We start from the raw sequence: 20457 nt of genomic DNA on the forward strand, positions 1-20457 counted from the left end.
ATATGTTAAGCCTCCCCCCACAAAATAAGTGCACGTACATAAGTAGAATAAGAAATAATTATGGCAGAATATTAACAGTTAGTGAAGTGTATCATTCTTTTAACTTTTCCATAGTTGGAATTTTTAAAAGATGACATTGGCTTGTGAGGGGGTTAGAATCAGAATACAGTTAAGAATATAGTTGAAAAACAATTGCTGTTTATCAGTTGAGGGTTAATGAAGGTTTTCAGAGGGTGGCAGAATAGAAGGGAAGAAGAAGAGTGCAGAAAAAATAGGGAGATTAAAATCTAAATGTTTTACTTAGGTGAAGTGAAATTTAGGTATATTTCTTGGATTATGAGTTACAATAAAATGACATTATTGCAGTTGGAGAAGCCTGACAACAAATAAGCCATTTCTCTCCTTCTCTAGTCTTTTGTCGCTGAGGCAATGTTGCTCATGGCCACTATCCTGCATTTGGGAAAATCCTCTCTTCCTAAGAAACCAATTACAGATGATGATGTAGATCGAATTTCCCTGTGCCTCAAGGTCTTATCTGAATGTTCACCTTTAATGAATGACATTTTCAATAAGGAATGCAGACAGTCTCTTTCTCACATGTTATCTGCTAAACTTGAAGAAGAGAAATTATCCCAAAAGGTAAGATACATATGATAAAGACATAAAAGTGCTTTGTGAGGTTTTTTATTGTTGTTGATGATTTTTCAGTCCTCATGTGTGAGGGCTGTCCCTGTTGAAGATTCACAAAAGCTATCTTTTTCCCATATTAAAGAGAGACGATGTATTGTTTTCTCAACACAGAAGGAATCTGAAAAGAGGAATGTGACAGTACAGCCTGATGACCCCATTTCCTTCATGCAACTAACTGCTAAGAATGAAATGAACTGCAAGGAAGATCAGTTTCAGCTCAGTTTGCTGGCAGCAATGGGCAACACACAGAGAAAAGAGGCAGCAGACCCCCTAGCATCCAAACTTAACAAGGTAATAAAATGTCAGGTACACTGGTAAGTTATTTAAATTGGCTACTTAAAGTAATAATCAGGAAGTTGTTGGTGCTACTGTGGGTTTTAAAAAAAGAAAAACGAGTTGTATAGCATCAGTTTTTGTCAAGTCACTGTGGGGAAGGTTCATAAAACATGACTTGAAACTCAGAACCTGATAAAGTACTATTCTGTGTGATAGTACTGTAAGTCAAGTAGATGATTTTATAACTTGTTTCAGTTGTGTGTGGAAGTAACATAGACTAAAACATAGAGCTGAGGGGTCCTTGGAGATAAACTAAAGCTTTTAAAGGATAGGGCACTAGCCTCCTCCCCCATACCCTGCCCTCAGTGCCTCCTGTTCCCAGGGCAGCTCCACTTTCATATTCTTAATTTATCAAGTTATGTGTAGGATTTTATTAGGAAGATGATTCTACTGTTCAAATATTAAATTTACAAATCAGTAATCTAGTTTGATCCTTCTTGTGTTAGATGAGTAAACTGTCTCAAATTGATTTTATTGTCCAAGGTGAGATTAGTGGCAGAATTGGAACTACTAAAACACTTTTTCTTCCTTAAAATTGGGAATCAATATTGACAATATTACAGTTAAATTTTTTTTAATTTATTTTTTTAAATTGTGGTAAAATTTACACATCAGATTTACTCTCTTAACTCTTTTTAAGTGTACAGTTCAGTAGCATTAATTACATTCACATTGTCTTGCAACCATCACCACCATCTATCCCCTAAACATTTTTCATCTTGCAAAGCTGAAATTCTATACCCGTTAAATAGTAATTCCCCATTCCCCTCTTCCCTCAGCCCTTGGCAACCACATTCTACTTTTTATCCCAATAAATTTGACTGTTCCAGGTGTCTTATGTTAGTGAAATCACACAGCAATTGTCCTCTTGTGACTGGCTTTAGTTCACTTAGCCTAATCCCTTCAAGGTTCGTCTATTTTGTAGCATGTGTCGGAATTTTCTTCCCTTTTAAGACTGAGTAATACTCCATTGTGAATTTATACCATATTTTGTTTATCCGTTCATCTGTTGATGGACACTTGGGTTGCTTCCATTTTTGGGCTGTTGTGAATAATGCTGCTATGAATGTGGATGTACAAATATCTCTTCGAGGCTCTGCTTTCATTTCTTTTGGATTAAACCCAGAAGTGGAACTGTTGGATAAAGTAGTGATTCTACTGTAATTTTTTGAGGAACTACTATACTGTTTTACGTAGCAGCTGCATTGTTTTACATTCCAGCTTTTAGTGCACAAGGGTTCTGATTTCACCACATCCTTGCCAACGCTTTTTTTTTTTTTTTTTTCTTTTTTAATAGTAACCATCCCAGTGGGTATGAAGTGGATAGCTTATTGTGGTTTGGATTTGCATTTCCCTAATGATTAGTGATGTTGAGCATCTTTTTATGGGCTTGTTGGCCATTTATATATTTTCTTTGGAGAAATGTCTATTCTTTGCTCATTTTTTAAATCTGGTGGTTTGTTTTCTTTGTGCCGAGTTGTAGGATTTCTTTATATATTCTGGGTACAAGTCCTTTATCAAATGTATGATTTGCAGATACTTTCTCCCATTCTGTGGGTTGCCTTTTCACTATGTTATAGTATCCTTTGATATACAAAAGTTTATAATTTTGATATAGTCCAATTTATCTACTTTTTAATTTTGTTGTATGTATTTTTGGTGACAGCATTACATTTTTTTAAATGCTATACTTCAGAGGTTTTTTAAAAAAATTTTTTTGGTAGGGGAACATCTAAAAATTTATCTTTGTGTAATTACAAGCATTTCTTGCTTATAATTATTTAGTTGCTGATCTATTTAGTTCCTGAGTTTGTAGCAACTAGTGAGTTTAGGTGCTGAGGGATTTAATTGAAAATCTATCCAAATCTGTTCCATTCCTAAGTTGGGATAATTTTTAATGTATTTTCTAAACATACTTAACATCTTTCCACTACTGAGCTATAAACTGTAGGACCTGTTATTCTAACGTCTCAGTTAGAAATTATCGTGTCTGCATTACAAAACAATTTTATTATACCTATTTCAAAATGACTTGTCCAATTTAAGCACATGTTAATTACAGACTTAGTCATTTGACTAATGTATGTTTGGTTTAATTGTTTTAGTCATTTGATTATCTCTTTCTTTTTGTTTGACAGGTCACCCAGTTGACAGGTTTCTCAGATCCTGTATATGCGGAAGCTTATGTTCATGTCAACCAGTATGATATCGTCCTGGATGTACTTGTTGTGAACCAAACGAGTGATACCTTGCAGAACTGCACATTAGAACTAGCTACTCTGGGTGAGGAAATTTACCATAAAGGAAAGATACTGTTATGTAGTAAAATGTCCATAGTAAAATCTGTCCTAAAGAGGACAGATTACTAAAAGAAGTACATAAGTTTTAGTATAATTCTCTTGAGCCCTTTGTGACATTTTGAATGAAGTCTGAGTTTTACACTTAATATTTAGTCTCCTTCAACTCCAATTTTCTGAACCTCTGTGATACAGACTTTTACACTAATATTATGGTACTTCTAGATAGGTTTATTCAGTGAGCTTGGTCTAACAAATGTCAGTTTTTCTAGATGTAAAAAAGAGCTATTTAAGTTACAGATTTACCAAGTAGTTCAGTTAAATTTTTAATTGCCTTACAAAACGAGGTATTTTCTGAGTCCATAACTAATACATACCATGTGTGGCCAAAGTAATGTATCATTATCACATTTAGCAATGTGATATTTTTTTTTTGTCATCTTAATAAAGACACATGTATCAGACTCTATCTAATCATTTCTACATATAGTATTGAAACTGAAAAACATAAATTCCATACAGGAATAGTGTGCACTGCCCCTGGGAAGTTTCATATAGCTTAAGCAAGAATTAAGGGACTTTAAGAAATTGAAGGAAAACATAGTTCTGTCTGTTCTCTTCAGCATAGTTTGAGGCTTGTATAAAGAACTATATTTCTAATATCTTACAATCCTTTTTTCAGGTTGTTTTATCTCTCTTGTAATGGAGTGTATATTTTAAGACTGAAGTTTCCTGAGAAGTTTGTATGCATTCATTGGAATAAAATTGTATGCCCAAATTACCCCTGCCCATACACATACACATGCATGAATTAAATATAGAATTATTCTGAGAAGCCTATTACCTTTTAAAAGAAAAGGTGCATGTTGATATGAATAATAGTGTTAAATGATTTCTTTATTTTTGTCCTTACATTTGAATCATAACCCTTCTCTTGTTCCTTGTTTTGCTGGAAACATTGAGCTTGTATACATTTTAAGGTTTTATGATTTGAGAGGTTAATATAAACGTCTTTTTAGCCATGTCTAAATTTTTTTTCAGGGGACTTGAAACTTGTGGAAAAGCCATCTCCTTTGACTCTTGCTCCTCATGATTTTGCAAATATTAAAGCTAATGTCAAAGTAGCATCAACAGAAAATGGAATAATTTTTGGTAATATAGGTAAGGAATTGTTTTATAGCATGGGCTGTTATAGATATTTTTATTAAAGAATTTCTGTAATGAGTAGCTTTGTGACATTTTTTGAGGGCAAGACTTGAATTCATACATTCATTCATTCATTGATTTATGGGGCATCAGCTATGCTGCTAAGTGTTGCTGGATGTGCAGAAATGAACCAGATAGAGTCACTGTCCTCAGAAACATAATAAGTAAAAATAAGTAAATATATCATTACAATACAATGTGATAAGGTCTAGTTTGTATACTTTGTGTTTTGAGATCATAGAGGGAAAATGCTAACAGTATAGAAGGCTTTGTAAAGAAGGAAGGTATGTTATCAAAGGATAACATTTGAACTGAGTCTAAAGCTCTGTATAGGCATTTGTTGCCAGGCCATCTAGGGACTAGCTTATACAGAGGTAGTATTCAGTAAATTTTGTTTGTTTGAGTAATTTCTGTGGTTGGGATGGGGCTGCCATGATGAGGAACAAAAGATCTCTGTCCTCAGCTTATAGTCAAGTAAGTGAAAACAGATGTGTGAAACAGATATATGCAACACATGATGAATGGTAAGTGCTATGAAAGGCCTGTGCTAGGTGAAGTGGAAGTCTATGAAGAAGTTCTGTCAGTTCTCTCAAAGTGGTGGGGGGTTGGGAGGAAAGGTAAGGAAAGGCTTGGTGGAGAAGGTAAAACTCAAGTGGGGTTTTGAAAGGTCAGTAAGTGGTCTCCATATAGACAGAGGATTTACTTGGAACAAATGCAAGTAGTTTGACATACTTGGAGTTTAGAATGGGCTAGAGGGTGGTGGTAGAAAAGAATGAAGTTAGGAAGGTTAGTGGCAGCTATATTATACTTGTCATAATAAGGATTTCAGACTTTATCCTGGATGTAAAGGGGAGCCATTGAGGAATTAGTGTGTTACACGATTAAATATTTCTTTGACAACACTAAAGAAGAGTAAGTGTAAGAGGCAGAAAGGGTAACTAGTAGACTTGCAGTAGCACAGGTGAGAGTTTGAACCAACACAGTAGTGGCTGGGGTGAAAGAGAAGGGCTGAATATAATAGATATTAAGGAGATAGAATGTCTAGGACATGCTTACTAATTGAAGAGGAAGTGGCTAGGGCAACCCTCAGATTTCATGCTTGGGTATGTTGGGTTGGTGTTTATATTAACCACCAAAACGGAATATAGGAAAGACAAATTGAGAGAGATAATTAGTTAAATGTGAGCAGGTTGAGTAATAAAGTGCCTTAAGATATTGAAGGGTAGCTTCATATGAGTCTGGAACTTAAACAAGAGGTCTAAAGTAGAGATAAATATATGTTCAAAAGCCATAGAAACGGAAGAAATCATCCAGAGGGCATAAAGAATCAGAAGAGGAAAAAAAAAAAAAAGAGTGAGAAGAGGGGAGATTTGAAAACTGATTCCAAGAAACAGCAATAGTAAAAGTTGTTCAGAGTTTTTATTCAACGCAGTATTAAAAGATGGTCAGAGAAGGAGAAGCCTATGAAGGAAATGTGGTCAAAGAGGTATGAAAAAATCTTCAAGAAGTATCTGAATCTGCCAAAGATCCAATAGAAGGGTCCTTTGGATTTGGTATTCAGTGATATTAAAACATTCTTGTGGCATGTCTTGGGCTATGGTGATGGGTTCAAGACTACATCGGAGATGGAGAAATAAAGATAATGAGTATAGACCAGTCAGAGTGTAGGACCTTGGTTTTAATAAGAATGAGAGAGAGCAATAGCCAGAAGAGAAGTCAAGGATGAGGGAAGATTTTTTAAGATAAGAGAGTCTTGACTATGTTTATTAACTATAAGGGAAGAAAGTAGAGAATATGAAGGTAAAGACGTAAGAGTAAAAGAGGTAATGATTGATGGAGTGAGGTCCTGAACCAAAGCAGGTATCTCAGATGGCAGCAAGTGTTAGCCTTGAAGAGAAGAGGCAGCATTTCTCTGATATGAAAATTAAGGAGGTAAGAGTTGATTCGGAGAAAGATAAGTTTATTTTTAGATATGGGGCTGAAAATTAAAGGAACTTTTTCTTGGTAACTTCAGTTTTCTCTAAAAGTAGATAGGGTAGTAGAATGTCAAGAGAAGAGGCTAGAAGGAAGAAAGATAGGTTCCAGTCAGATTATGACTTTCTGCCATTGAAGAAACAGTTATAGACGCAAACAGTCTTGTGTCATTAAGTACTATGGCTCAGCAATATTCATTCAGAAATAATCCTTAAGCACCTGCTATGGGAACCCTACTATTTGTGTATCCCTCTGAAGTGCCTTACACACTGTAACTTCTGTGTAAGTATTCACTGAGCTTGAATCCTGGCCTCCACCACTAACCAGTTCTGTGATCTTGAACAGCTTGTTTGACTTCTCTTTGTTTTTGTGTCTTTGTAAGATGGAAAAATAGTAATACTATAACATAGGATTAACAGGAGTATTAAATAAATAATAATTTATAAAACATTCAGATTGGAGCCCAGCATATAATAAAACTATTTGCTAATATCATAGTTATTTGGAAATATTAAGAATTTTAAGTTAAAATTTGCCTTTGGTGATTGGGGATCATTTTGTGTATATGCATTGCAGTCTATGATGTCTCTGGAGCAGCAAGTGACAGAAATTGTGTGGTCCTCAGTGATATTCACATCGACATCATGGACTATATCCAGCCTGCAACTTGCACTGATGCTGAATTCCGTCAGATGTGGGCCGAATTTGAATGGGAAAACAAAGTTAGTCCTTGGAAAGTTTGACTTCCTTATCTTTCTTTTTGGCTAGTGTTGAGGGATTCTCTGATAAAATAAATCCCACTAAAAAGTGTCACATGTGAAAAGCAAATCAATATCTGTTCTTAACTGGAACTCATGCAAGTAGTTTGGTAAGACTGTTGTAAATTGGTGAAAGTAACAGTTCTATAACTAATCTGATCAAGATATAAACAATATTCCATCCTTGTATATATGAATAGTAACTTACCATTGAATCCAGTGTCCAAAAGAAGCTTTGCAAAGTTAGTGGCCTGCTGGGGAACTTTGTTTCTTTGAGCCTTGATTTTTATTAGAAATATTTTATATACAGCAGGTTGATCTTCTGTGAAGTTATCTATATCTGAAAGTTCTAATGCCAACCTACAGCTGTTGGATCTTGTAGATGTCATTACTTTTTTTGCCCACCCTTTTCCCCTAAATTCTTGGAAGGAGGTTCTATTATGACATACAAATGATTGTTTTCTCAACCCCAAGATAAGAAATTCACAACTTTCTTATTGTAAGAATTATAATCTCGACTTTTTTCTCTCCCTTTGCACAGGTGACTGTTAACACAAATATAATTGACTTAAATGACTATTTACAGCACATATTAAAGTCCACCAACATGAAATGCCTCACTCCAGAGAAGGTAAGATTTACTTCTTAAATCTGATAGAAAGTAACATGGTAGATTGTTAGCTTTGTTGTATTTCCTCTATTGTATTTTATTATTATTTAGCCTGAGAAAAGCAGTGTCATTCTGAACCAGCTAAAGAAGTCATCCCATAGAATATAGGTACCTGCTTACTGCTTTCTATGGAATGGAAACAATATCTGCTTGTTTCTAGTGTAGTGACCCAAATGAATAGTCAGGTTGGTTTTTCTTTTTAGTCTTCTCCCTTTCAGCTAAAGGCTTATTCCAAAATATTTTTTGATACTGAGTTAAGAAATGTCCATGACCTCTTCTGTTGGGTCTGATTATGGGTCAGAATATATCTGCTCATGACAGAGTTGTTAATATACTCAGATCTTCTGCTATGTTTGTGTATGTATGAAAGAAGACTAGAAAGAAAGACCAAAAAATGAAGCTGAGGCTCTAAGGAATTTGTTTTTCTTTATAAAATTTCTGTTAATGTTATATTGATTTAATCAGTAAAAGAATGCTGCCAGATAAGTAGGTTTTAATTCATGTTAGTCTATTCAACAAATACTGATTCCAACAAATATTCAAACAAATAGTATATGCCCAATACCCTGTGAGTTGCTGTATGAACAATAATGAACAAAATAAAAGTAGTTTCTTCCTTCATGGAGCTTAAGGTCAGGTGTAGGAGGTAGTCAGACAACTCTAAACAGAGAATGTGTAAGTACAGATGGAGATAAGTTCGATTTCTTTAAAATCAGGTTTATTGAGTTAATATAGATACAGTAAAGTTCACACTTTTTACTTGTATAGTTTTATGAGTTTTGACAAATTCATAGTCATGTAACTACCACCACATAAGAAGTTTTTTTAAATTTTTTAAATTTTTGAACCTTAAGAGTGGTTTGGAGTCTGCTTCATTTACACATTTTTGGCACCTTCCCCCTAGGGGCCCTATCATTCAGGCTCTGTGTACTGCAAGAGACAGTACACAGCCTTAGGGACCGAGCACTTCAGGGCACCACCTGAGAAGTGGGGCTCAAAACCAGCTTCCCTGTTTGCACCCCATGTTCACAGCAGCATAGTCACAGTAGCCAGGAGGTGGAAACAACCTAAGTGTCCATGATGCTGAATGGATAAACAAACTATAGTCTATACACACAATGGAGTATTATTCAGCCTTAAAAAAAAAGGAAATTCTGACGTATTACAACATGGATGAGCCTTGAGGACATTATGCTAAGTGAAATAAACCAGTCACAAAAAGACAAATATTGTATGATTTTCCTTATTTGAGGTACTTGGTACTTAAAGTAGTCAAATTCATAGAGATAGAATGTTGGTTACCAGGGCCTGGAGGGAGGGAATATGGGGAGTTGTTGTTTAATGGGAATAGAGTTTTCTAAGATGAAAAGGTTCTGGAGATTTATCTCACAGCAATGTGAATATACTTAACACTATTGAAAATAGCTGAGATGATAAATTTTATGTTCTGTGTTATTTACTGCAATTTAAAAAATAAACAACTTCCCTCTCAAAAAAAAATCCTATGTTAAGTGATAATTCACATGTGCTCTCTGGTGTTGCTTATATGTTGTTCTGTAGTAGAGTATTGAATTTATCATGAATTTCTTCCAGGCACTTTCTGGTTACTGTGGCTTTATGGCAGCCAACCTCTACGCCCGTTCCATATTTGGAGAAGATGCACTTGCAAATGTCAGCATTGAGAAGCCGATTCAACAGGGACCAGAGGCTCCTGTTACTGGCCACATAAGAATTCGTGCAAAGAGTCAGGTAACAGTTGCTTTTTTTGAGATGGTCTCTGAACTGAACAAAAAGAGAAAGAAAGTATCCTGTCATACTAGTGTTTTGTGCATTAGATACATATATATATTTATAATAATAGTATTCTTGAATAGAAATATAACTTTCCTTCATTAAAATGGCCCACCTTTGGGGTCTATCATTAAACCATTAAAACCAGATTAATTCCCATAGAGTGTATGTGAAATGAATTCTTCAATGTTTTTTGAAATCTAAGCTACAAATCTAGTGACTGTTTGTAAATCTAGCACAAAAAGTACTTAACCAGGTTAAGTTTTGGTGGTTCTGTTTTTGTTCATCTTCGGTTTCATTGTTGATGAGATGTCATTGAATGGAGCTTGATTAAGATAGAATAGCCTACTGATTGTACATTGTTTTAATAATGGTAAACATCTTCATTCTTTCTTACAGGGAATGGCCTTAAGTCTTGGAGATAAAATCAACTTGTCTCAGAAGAAAACTAGTATATAAGAATAAACAAAAAAGTCTTTGCAGCTTTACAGTTAAAATTTAGGTATGGGTTTATTGAACTCCAACATCTTTTATACTCTTTCATGCTTTATGTTATATAGAATCTGAGTACATGCTGAATGCATTCCAGCCAATAATTTATAGCCTTTCCCTTAAATCAAGATTGATTTTAAAATTATAGTTTGTCTTTTGTCTTAACAGTTCTGAATACTGTCCTCAAAATATATAATGTTTCTCACATGTATCAAGACCATTTTCATAGCACAATAAACAGATCTATTCCTAAATCTTTTGTTATTTTATAAATAAATGTATAATTACATAATTTTAGTTAGGGTAGCAATGGATTTCTTTTAGTTGAGTTACAGATTTCTATTACAAATTTAAATTACTATTTGAGTTGTGAATATATGAACTTTATTAAGAGAATTTACAAATACAGTGATAGGAAATGAGACAGGCCTTGGTTTACTTGATTAATTTTAACTAATTTAATATTCTGATAACAGTATCTCTAAAAATGCTTTATCATGTTCTAAGGGGCTTTTCTCTGGAATTTAGGTTCAGAAAGGAAGTATCAAATAACTTGAGAAAACAGGTTCAACTTCAGTTTAAAAAAGTATTATGAATCCTGATTAAAATAAACATACTATTCTTAATTATCCTGAATCATAATGAAAAGTAGATAACCCAAAATAGATTTTTTGATCATTCACATTTACCTTTGTGTATTCTTTTATGTTTGTGAGGAATCAAATTGATTTCAGCCACTTACTGAAGCTTCACTGGGAGAATTAAACTCCAGAGGGTTCAGAAATCTGTCCTGTTTCCATATTGCCTCCATGCCTCACTCTCCCCTATTCCTCATTTCACACCAGGGCTGGGCACCATCACTTCCCAGTGTGATTCCAAATGCCTCTCTGAGCTAAGTTCCTTAGAGTCTGATTGTGCTTGCTATTCTTTTGGCCCTTGTTTTCCTTGGAGATGGTTGAGGTAGTCTGATCTTTTAGCTAAGTCTGAACATTAAGCTGTTATACTTTGTCTTCCAGCTAAGATTCAGGCTGCATTCAGGATGAGTCCATAGATAAGGTCCATGAAAGAGTGAAAGCAGCATCTCCTGTTTCAGTACTTGAGTAAGAATGGAATGATTTGTTTGGAGTGTGAAGGAGATTGATACCTTGTATGAGTCAAGCTTTGAAGCCACTTGCCTTTTTAATCAGAAAGAACCAGAGGATTACAGGGCATTTGAGATTCCAAAGCACAGAGGTCTCAAAACAAAGTCAATGGCTACCAAATGGGAAAGATACTAGGAAAACTAGAAAGGGATTAGTTTGATGCATTGACTCAAAGCTTGGAGATTTGTAATGAGAGCAGAGGAACTGATGCAATTTTGGATTAGATCATTTCCCGAGCTTTATTCCACTAAACATTAGCATCCTTGATGTTCCATAGTCAAGTAAGTTTGGGAGAAGCTTTATACTACTGTACTGGGAATTCACTGTACACATCAGCATACTAAAATTTTTGAGAGGTCCTTCAGTAAAGAGTAGATTAGTTTGGTTTAACCCAGCGTATCTTAATCTTACCTAACCAGGGAATCCTTTTTTCATAGAACACCTATTCACTATATGTAGGACAGGAAAATTGACTTAGCAGGTTAAAGATTTTGGTTTTGTATTCATAATAAACCATTATTGCATTTTTAAATCTCTCTTAGTTGGGATCTAAAATACCTTTTATATGCTCACATTATAAGATATCATATAATTAGGACCATGATGTCTTACTAGTAAGAGAATAAACAAGCTCTGACACCAAGGAAAGGTTTAATATATTAAATGAATTAATGTGTAATTCTTTTAAGAAAATTAAATGGCCCTTAACATTTTGCTGTCTTGACACTAGATGGAGCTTTATGCATTTACTTTAATTTTGAGATTAGAAGTAATTGGAGGTTAAAGTTTTATTTATAAGAAGGAAAAACAAGATAAATTTTCTATTAGCAAGGAGATTGATTTTAGTGATATTTTGCTAATTGTGAGAAACTTTTTCACATGATTTATAAAAAATACAGGAGACAGAGGAATTCATTTCAGAGTATCTGAAAAGGCAAGAGAACCAAAATATTTTTAAAAACTCAAATAATACTGATTGTGAAATATCTGTGCTATCTGTTGGCTAAAGTAAGTAGTTTTACTGGTGACCTTTTCCTTCCACATTGGCAGATGTCCTTAACTAAGAATTTATAGCCTTTCCCCTAAATCAAGATTGGGTTTAAAATTATAGTTTGTCTTTTGTCCTAATAGTTCTGAATGCTGTCCTCAAAGTAGAGCCAGGCATATCAGCTCCCTGCCTCACTACCCTCTCCCAATGTTATCTGTCCCCCTCCTTAAGCTCTACCTACTCTGCACCCCCAGGAATCTCAGGAGCCTAAGGAAGTAACTAGATATAGGGCAAAAGCTCAGTTTAGAATCAGAAAAGTGTGGAATCCTATCAGAACTTACTTGCTGTGTGTGCAGTGGTAAATGGCTGATTTACTGAGTGCTTACATGTGCCAGCATAACACTGAGTGCTTTTTCCATGGGATATACAGTCCTCCCAATAACTCTTATCAGGCAAATACTATTAATACCATCATTTACAGGTAATGATGAGAGTCATAAGAGAGGGTGTTGCTTATTAATTACGGGTTAATATTAAGAGTTGAACTCAGATATAAGGCCAGGGTTTTATATCTGACATGAAAGCCCTTGCAATTAGTCATACATTGACACTACTGCCTCAATTCTTTGTGCCTCAGTGTCCTCATTTGTGAAGTGCTTTTTACCTCTACTTCATAGAATTGATGTGAGAGATGAAACAATGTATTTATTGTGAATGTTTGGCACATAGTAGAGGCTTATCCATAAGTATTCATTCCATTTCTTCCCCTGTTCACCTTCCTTACACTGCAGAGAAGACAGAAACCTATTCCCCAGGTTATCTTCATTCCTCCCCCACAATTTAGGTCTTAGTTTTATACTTACTCTATTTGAATGCTTTGTTTTTGTTCTTAACACCTGTAGCTTACTTAAAAGAAGCTTCATTTCTCAAGAATTCTTTATAACAGTGTTTACTGTGTCAATTTTTTTAACTTTTTTTGTTGAGTTATAGTCAATTTACAATGTTGTGTCAAATTCCAGTGTAGAACACGATTTTTCAGTTATACATGAACATACATATATTCATTGTCACTATTGTGTCAATTTTTAAATTAGCCCTTAGCACTGTTGCTTATAAACTATTGTTATCACAGCTAAATGTAACTGTTACAATCCATATACCTCATGTGATAGATGGTCTGTGATGAACATACTGGTTTTATTGGTTTTCAGAATGACAATCAAATGACTGATTCTTTATCAGCTGAATACAGAAATAGATATAGCCACGTTATAGTAACAATGTGATATTTAGAGTTACTCACTTGGATCAAAAGTCACTTTTAGTAATCTGACCACTTTCTCTTTATTTTCTCTATCTAGCATGGCAGAATCTCTTTGATTAAGAAGTTAGTTATGCAGTGACAAGAGAAGGCAAGTAGGATTTGTGCCTTTTATCTGGGGTTTGGTATATAATTGTGGGAATCTGAGAAAACGACTCTGTGTATTTTTGATTAATTGTAAAACCAACAAGATACACAAATGGAATGTAGCATGGTAGGCTGAAACAGCCCTGAATGAGATTCTTCCTAAATCGAATCTCAATTCTCTGAGTAGCTTTCTGAAAATAAATGTTATCTGTCTGGGCCTATCTCCTTATCTGTGAAATGAAGTAATACAATTAACTGACCTCTAGTGTTTCTAGTTCAGATAATTCATACTAAAAAGCCTTGTGTTTTCACATATACCTCTGCAACAAACTTTATAAATCAACTGAGATGTCTCAGTTGGGCTTATGTTCTGTGGGCTTATTACCTACCCACAGACACCTCAAAATCAACATTATGAAATGGAGCTTACCTCACCCCTCAGACTTTTTCCTCTGCTATGTCCCCTGTCTGGTTAGTTATGCTAGAACCTAATAGTCACCCTTAACTCTACACTCACCCCCTATAGCTCCTCAGACACCAAACCCAATTTTCTCCCTTCCTCAGTATTTTCCTAATTCTTTTCCCACTCCTACTGCCATCGCTGTAGTTTAGACTTTTGTCATCTTTATTGTGGTCTATTGTAGTAGCCTAACCATAAACTTTACATATTATTCTAAATTTAAAGCCTACACTTTAATCTTGACCACATACAACAGTAGCTATATGATTCCTTGACTTGGTCAGACCCTTCCTTGGTAATATTATTTTGAGAGACATAACTAAAAATAAATAAATCCAAAAATTATTAATAATAATGTTACAAATAATGAAAATTGAAAATGATTGAGCCATACCAGAATGTGTGTTGAGAAGTAAATGGTATTAAGTATATACAGTGTGTACCAGAGTACCCAGTAGATAGAACATGCTCAATAAATCTTTGTTGAGTGACTAAATGAATGAAACATGTAGCTATAGAGAGAACATGGTGTAGATTAAATCACACTGGTATGTGCGTGTGAAATAATGTTAGGTGCGAAAAAAGACACCACTCATAAGAATGTCTCCTACATTAAGATGAATCAAGATATGTTATAGATATACTGCCTCGTTCCCAACTCTCAACTTTTTACAACTGGCTAAGTATGTCCCCTCCCTCCCTGAGTCCAGACACTAGATAAATAAGAAAAGGGGAGAAAATGGTGCATATATATAAGATAATTAACTATTTAAGGCAAAAATAATAATGATGTATTACAGGGTTGATAACATGACATGTAGAAATATAATGTAGGACAGCACACAAAGGATGGTAATGGGGTAGGGCGGAATGAAAGTACATTATTATAAATGAGCATATAGTCAGAATGGTCAGAAGTAGATATACTGTCTATCTCTCCAAGTGGAAAAAAAATATATCACATTGGTCATATGATTAGTAGTACATCTTGAAAATAAATGTTGTTTACCCCCTAAGGTCATTGGGTGTGACTTAGCTCTTTCATTAGCTGGAGTCCCTGATTCCAACTCTTGGGATTTTTAGATCCGTAATCTTGACATCTTGGGCCCACCCTGAGAGCTGGCATCCCCTTGTAAGTAAGCACTGCATTCTCCTAAAAGAGTATAGGGACTGAATCTTACCACACAGGACTTCACCAGCCAGAAAATGCTATGTGGCTCAAGGAATCTGTCCAGGAAAATTTCTGAACCCTGTTAAGCTATGCAAATAGTTTCTTAAAGCCCAACAACATAAAAAAGTGAATTTAATTAGTTGTAATCAAAATGTTCTCTTTCTATAAAGTTGTTTAAGGTCATACTGTTTTTAATGACCCTGTGCTTTGAGTAAAACTATGACTGTTACTCATGCTTTGAGTAAAGGTATGACTATTAAAAGCATGGTTTTCAAACTTTCTCTGTTGGTACACTAGGATTCCACAAGCTGGACCAGTGTGTTCCCACAGCTAAACTCAAATAATGGTGGTCTTTTTTTCCCAGATCAAAAAGAAACGGTAGAAAGAATTTTGTCAATTTTGTTTCTTCTCCATGAATGTTAACACATTAATATTTGCTACCAAATTTTAAAAATGAAAAAAAAAAGCATTATGGAAATATTTGGCTAACCGAATGGTCTTGATCTAATAGTTTGTGACCATATGTAATCCTGGTTGTTTTATATTTTCTGCTGGTAAATAGTTCCTTGTTCATCAAATTGAATTAAATGAATCACTATCATGGTGGCAGCAGAGGATAACTTGATTCCTAGATGCTCCAACACTGGCCTGGGTGTCTATATAAAATGTAACATAAAATCCAGACATTCTTATGTAATTCATACAGAGTGTATACTCATAGGCACTATTTAATGAAAATAAGCCTTGGTAATAGAAGTATAAATCCAGGTTCAGGTAGTTGCTGGCCTATTCCTTCACTGTAGAGAACTCAGGAAAAGCTGTGGAAGAGAGTGCCCTGGTTTGGGTACTCAACCTGTAAGATTTTCCCCTTATTCCCCAACCTAAGGCACAAGGCAGGGGCTTTCTAGGGCCCTTGGGTCCCAACTGATAATACCAGCTGTATGTCTGGTGCTGTGTGATGTCCTGAAGTTACTGAAGGTAAGATACAATTTGGTGAGTATTTTAAGGACACATAAACACCCAATCAGAGAACTGTTTAATAAGTCTTATAACAAAAAAATATACCAGCTGCTGTGAGAGCACAGAAAACTGATGACTATCAGAAGAAAGTCAAAGTTTTCACAAAGAGGTAACATTTGAACTAAGCCTTGAAAAGCATGAATTTGCTTGCTGACTGTCAGATGAGGGGTGGGGAAAAGGGGCAGGAAAGCCATTTCAGCCACAGGAACAGTTTGGATAAGTCACAGAGGTGCATAGCACAGAGAGGCGGGTTCTGCTCAGCATAGGACGTGTTAGGGGCAATGGCAGATGATGAGACTAGAGATGATAGACAAGGCTCGGATCATAAAGGACAGGCTGAAGCATCTGAACTTTATCTTGTAGGGAATGAAGAACTACTAAGGATTTTAAGAAGGTAAGTGAAACAATCAGATTTGCATTTGGAAAAACCTCCGGCCACAGTTTGGAGAATGGATTGTGGGTATGGGAGTCCAGTTAGGAGCCTGTCGTAGGAGTAAAAATCAAAAATTATTTTGACAAGATGAGATGTGGAGCATGGGACAGTGTGGGGACATGTGAAAGCCTTCAAAAAAAAAAAAGTAACAGGTTTCCCTAAGGGCAGGTGCTGCTCCACTAAGGTAAGTTGGATTACCAATTCTGCTTTTCCTCATAGAAAACAGGAGTGATTATCCTTACTTTTCTTATCTGAAAGTGTTACTGAAATGGCAATGAAATGTAATATGTAAAGTCATGTACAAATGGGTGATGGAGTAGTTATTAATAGTATTTTCATTGTGATCTTCATCCACAAAACATAAACCATGGGGCTAAACGATGTGAAATCACCTCTTTTATGGACTTTAAAAAAAAAAAAGGCAAAGTCATGTGATTCAACCTAATAATGTGAGGGTTAACGTAGTTTTTCCTGTTATTTCCTGCCTCCCTTTAGGCTGTATCGTTGCCTTTGCTTTTCTTTTCTTTCTTTCTTTCTTTTTTTTTTTTTTTAAAGGTGAGTGATTCATTTCATCAAGGGGATTTCCAGGAATGCTAGGGAGGCAAGTGTGGTAGAAAGTATGCAGGCTTTGGAGTCAAATAAACCTGGAATCAGATTTTCCTCTAATTTATTAACTGTGATCTTGGGCAAGTCAGTTTGTTTCATCTAGAAATAAATAATGCCTGCTTTAATTAATTTTCTTAATTAAATAAGAAAATTCATGCCTTGCTACTGTGTGGCATGTAAAGGGTGTCAAATAAAAGTGTGTCTCAGCTGTTCCCTACACCCCCATCTCCTCATTTGTCCTACTTGTTCACGGAGGGTGTGGCTTAGAACTCTAGTTACATGCTCCCTTGTGTCCCAGAAAAGCTGAATTAACAGCTATATACCAGTGTGTGTGAAAATTTTACAGTTCTCATAACTTCAAGCCAAAACCTTTTAAATGAGGTGACCATTTAAACTATCAAATATCATTTCATGGAATTGCTTTAATGTACAATTTGTGTCAAATTTTTCTGGAATGCCACAAGCCTCATCACTTTTCGCCTCGTTCAGGAAGTTACTCATTTAGCCCAGAATGCCAATAAACTCATACATACAGACTGTGTCATATTCCCCTAGAAGTGTCATCACCTTTTTTTTCCTTTTAATGTGATAACTGCTTTTTGCAAAGGAAATAGTATTTATTTCCTTATATCCCTAACTCTGATTCCAACCCCAAAAGGTGAACTCACAATTGCTGACCCTCCACATTCCTGGGTCCCAGTAGCACAAATGGATTTCTGCCTCAGTTTCCCTGCTTACCATTTTTTTTCCCTGTTAAGGAGTTTTATTTTTGCACTAATTCAGTGGGTTTTTTAATTGAGCTCCTGCTTTGTGCAAGTGTCTTCTTGTCACAGCTTGTACATGGTGAACAAGACAGACAAAATCTTTCTGTTCATTAGCTTACATTTCTATGACAACAATCAAATAAGGTGTTTTCAAAGTGGATGAGTGCTGTAAAGGAAATAAATAGGCTAATGAGATAGATAGTTGTTAGTAGATGGAGGGTAACTTAGAAGGATTGTCAGAGAAGTAAAGAGGTTAAAAGGCCCTGAGGTGGAAGTGAGTTTGGCATATTTGAGGAAATGAGTGGGTGGTGGTGTGTTTTGTTTTGTTTTTTCTTTTTTGCGACAGAGGGATAAAATGGTAGAAGATGCAGTAGGAGAGGTAGGCAGGAGAGAGACAAAAATTATTCTCTGAGCTCTGGCCTCGCTCCCTTGGAGGGTTGGACTCTGCATCTAGCCACTGTGCAAGACCTTCCTTTAAACCAGAAGTGAGCCATACAGAACTATGCCATGACTGCCAATCTGACTCCATCTCTGTTTCATGGAACCTGACTGCCTTGCCCTGCTCTCTTAAATTTTCCCCTGGCTGAACTCAAGCCAGAGTTCTTGGATGGCCTCTTTTTAACTTAAAAATTAATTACTGCTATATAATGTCCACTCACCAAAGATAGAAAATGAAGAAAGGCAAAAATTTTTTAAAATTGTCCACAATCTCACCACCCAGAAATAAATACTGGTTAGCATTTTTGGATATAACATTTCAGATATGTATTCATTTATATACTTTTTAATTCAAAAAATTATTATAATGTGACTTTTTTATACAAATGATATAAACTTCTGTATCAATAAGTCAGTGTCTGCATCTCCATTACTTTATTATTTTTTTTTTTTGCATCTCCATTACTTTAAATAGTTTCTGTCATGCTGATGATACACCACAGTTGATTCATTGTTTTGGGAACTAATAATAATTATGACAGTCATAGTAGTTAATACATATTAGGAATGCTGGTAATTTTATACACATTGTTTCTGAGGTAAAGAATGTTAAGTGACTTGCCTACCACCACACAGATAATAAGTAACAGACAGTGCTGAAGCCGAAATGACATGTGCTAAGCATGTACTGTTGGCATGTACTGGTGCTAGTCTCAGCAGGAAGATAACCTGCTGTTGCTCTTCAGCCACACAAGTCAGAACTCTAGCCCTTCAGCGACTACTGTGGGAGATAGGCATCTGGATACCTGCTCCCACCAAGGTTGCACATAATGTGTACAGAAATCAGAGTGCTATTAGGAAGGAGGAGATGGATGCTGGACCACCAAAATTTGGCACCAAAATTGTTCTCTTGCCTTAGGCTGCAGTCCAGTCCCATGTTCCAGTGCCCCTCTGAGATGGCTCCCCCAATCTAAGCCCCTCACCTCTTACCTTCTCTGAGGCTCAATTTCTTCATCTATAGAATAGATATACCATGTTTTTTTTTTTTTTAATTACTATTGGCTATTAAATAGGAATAGGGCCCAGCCCTGGGTGACCAAGTTTCCAGGAATGAGGTGGGTCCTCAGCAATGCCCTTTGAAAAAGTGAGAAAGGAACTGTCAGAGTTTGGGATCTAAGGGATTTAGGAGGAAGGGAACCAGACAGGATCTGGTTTTTCCTCAAGGTTATTGAAGGAAACAGTGAAGGGAGAAGGGGTGTGTAACAAGTCACGATTCCTTAGAGCCCTGCTGGTTTCCTGGGAGAACTGCTCACGGGTTGACCCACTGGCCTCTCGTTGGTTCTCACATAAGGCAGGGCACTAATAGGCCTCATCAGACAGTTGGGAAGAGGCTAGGAGGCAGAAACAAGTAGGATGCCTCATAGCTGGGGGATCTAAACTGTATGTCTGCACCCTGACAGTAAAGTGTTGATGGCAAATTGCGAAGGGACTAAGCAAAAATGGTGTTTTTCCCATGGCAGCCAGGCCCCTAGCAAAGCAAAGAGAATAAGTCCTGTGTGGGACCAAAGAATCTGCTTTCCCTTTCCAGGAGCACTCAGGAGGTAGCATGTAACTGCCTGTCTGCGGCCCTGGGTTCTGGTTGGGTTTCCACCACTAACTGCGAGTGGAATATCCTCTTTTCTGGCTTAATCTTCAAGGCCGAGCTCAAATGCCACCTCTGCTATAAAACTCTCTCAGGCTCTCCCTAATTGTTTTTTCTTCTGTGCACACACAGCACTCTCTGTTCCATGATTGTGCCACGCAGCACAACTAA

At 36.0% G+C, this 20457-nt stretch overlaps 2 protein-coding genes across 4 annotated transcripts in view; both read left to right on the forward strand.

Moving 5' to 3' along the window:
• COPB1 (COPI coat complex subunit beta 1) overlaps nucleotides 1–13978 on the forward strand; it is a 38239-nt gene extending 24261 nt beyond the window's left edge. The window contains exons 15-23 of one of the 3 annotated variants that reach the window (XM_064492552.1): nucleotides 412–639; nucleotides 802–981; nucleotides 3165–3309; nucleotides 4365–4484; nucleotides 7080–7225; nucleotides 7803–7892; nucleotides 9525–9680; nucleotides 10122–10224; nucleotides 13706–13978. In XM_064492552.1, coding sequence (XP_064348622.1) covers nucleotides 412–639; nucleotides 802–981; nucleotides 3165–3309; nucleotides 4365–4484; nucleotides 7080–7225; nucleotides 7803–7892; nucleotides 9525–9680; nucleotides 10122–10181 — 1125 coding nt within the window. In that variant the 3' untranslated portion in view covers nucleotides 10182–10224; nucleotides 13706–13978. Of the gene's footprint in view, nucleotides 1–411; nucleotides 640–801; nucleotides 982–3164; nucleotides 3310–4364; nucleotides 4485–7079; nucleotides 7226–7802; nucleotides 7893–9524; nucleotides 9681–10121; nucleotides 10469–13705 lie in introns of those variants that run through there. The other 2 variants (XM_010977246.3, XM_064492553.1) reach the window with 2 other exon arrangements.
• Nucleotides 13979–15864: 1886 nt separating this feature from the next.
• Nucleotides 15865–20457, forward strand: part of RRAS2 (RAS related 2) — a 132308-nt gene continuing 127715 nt past the window's right edge. The window contains exon 1 of the mRNA XM_064492556.1: nucleotides 15865–16797. The gene's annotated coding sequence lies outside the window, so the exon portion shown is untranslated. The remainder of the gene's footprint in view (nucleotides 16798–20457) is intronic.

Source organism: Camelus dromedarius, chromosome 12 (genome assembly GCF_036321535.1).
Source record: "Camelus dromedarius isolate mCamDro1 chromosome 12, mCamDro1.pat, whole genome shotgun sequence".
Classification (NCBI taxonomy): Eukaryota; Metazoa; Chordata; class Mammalia; order Artiodactyla; family Camelidae; genus Camelus; species Camelus dromedarius.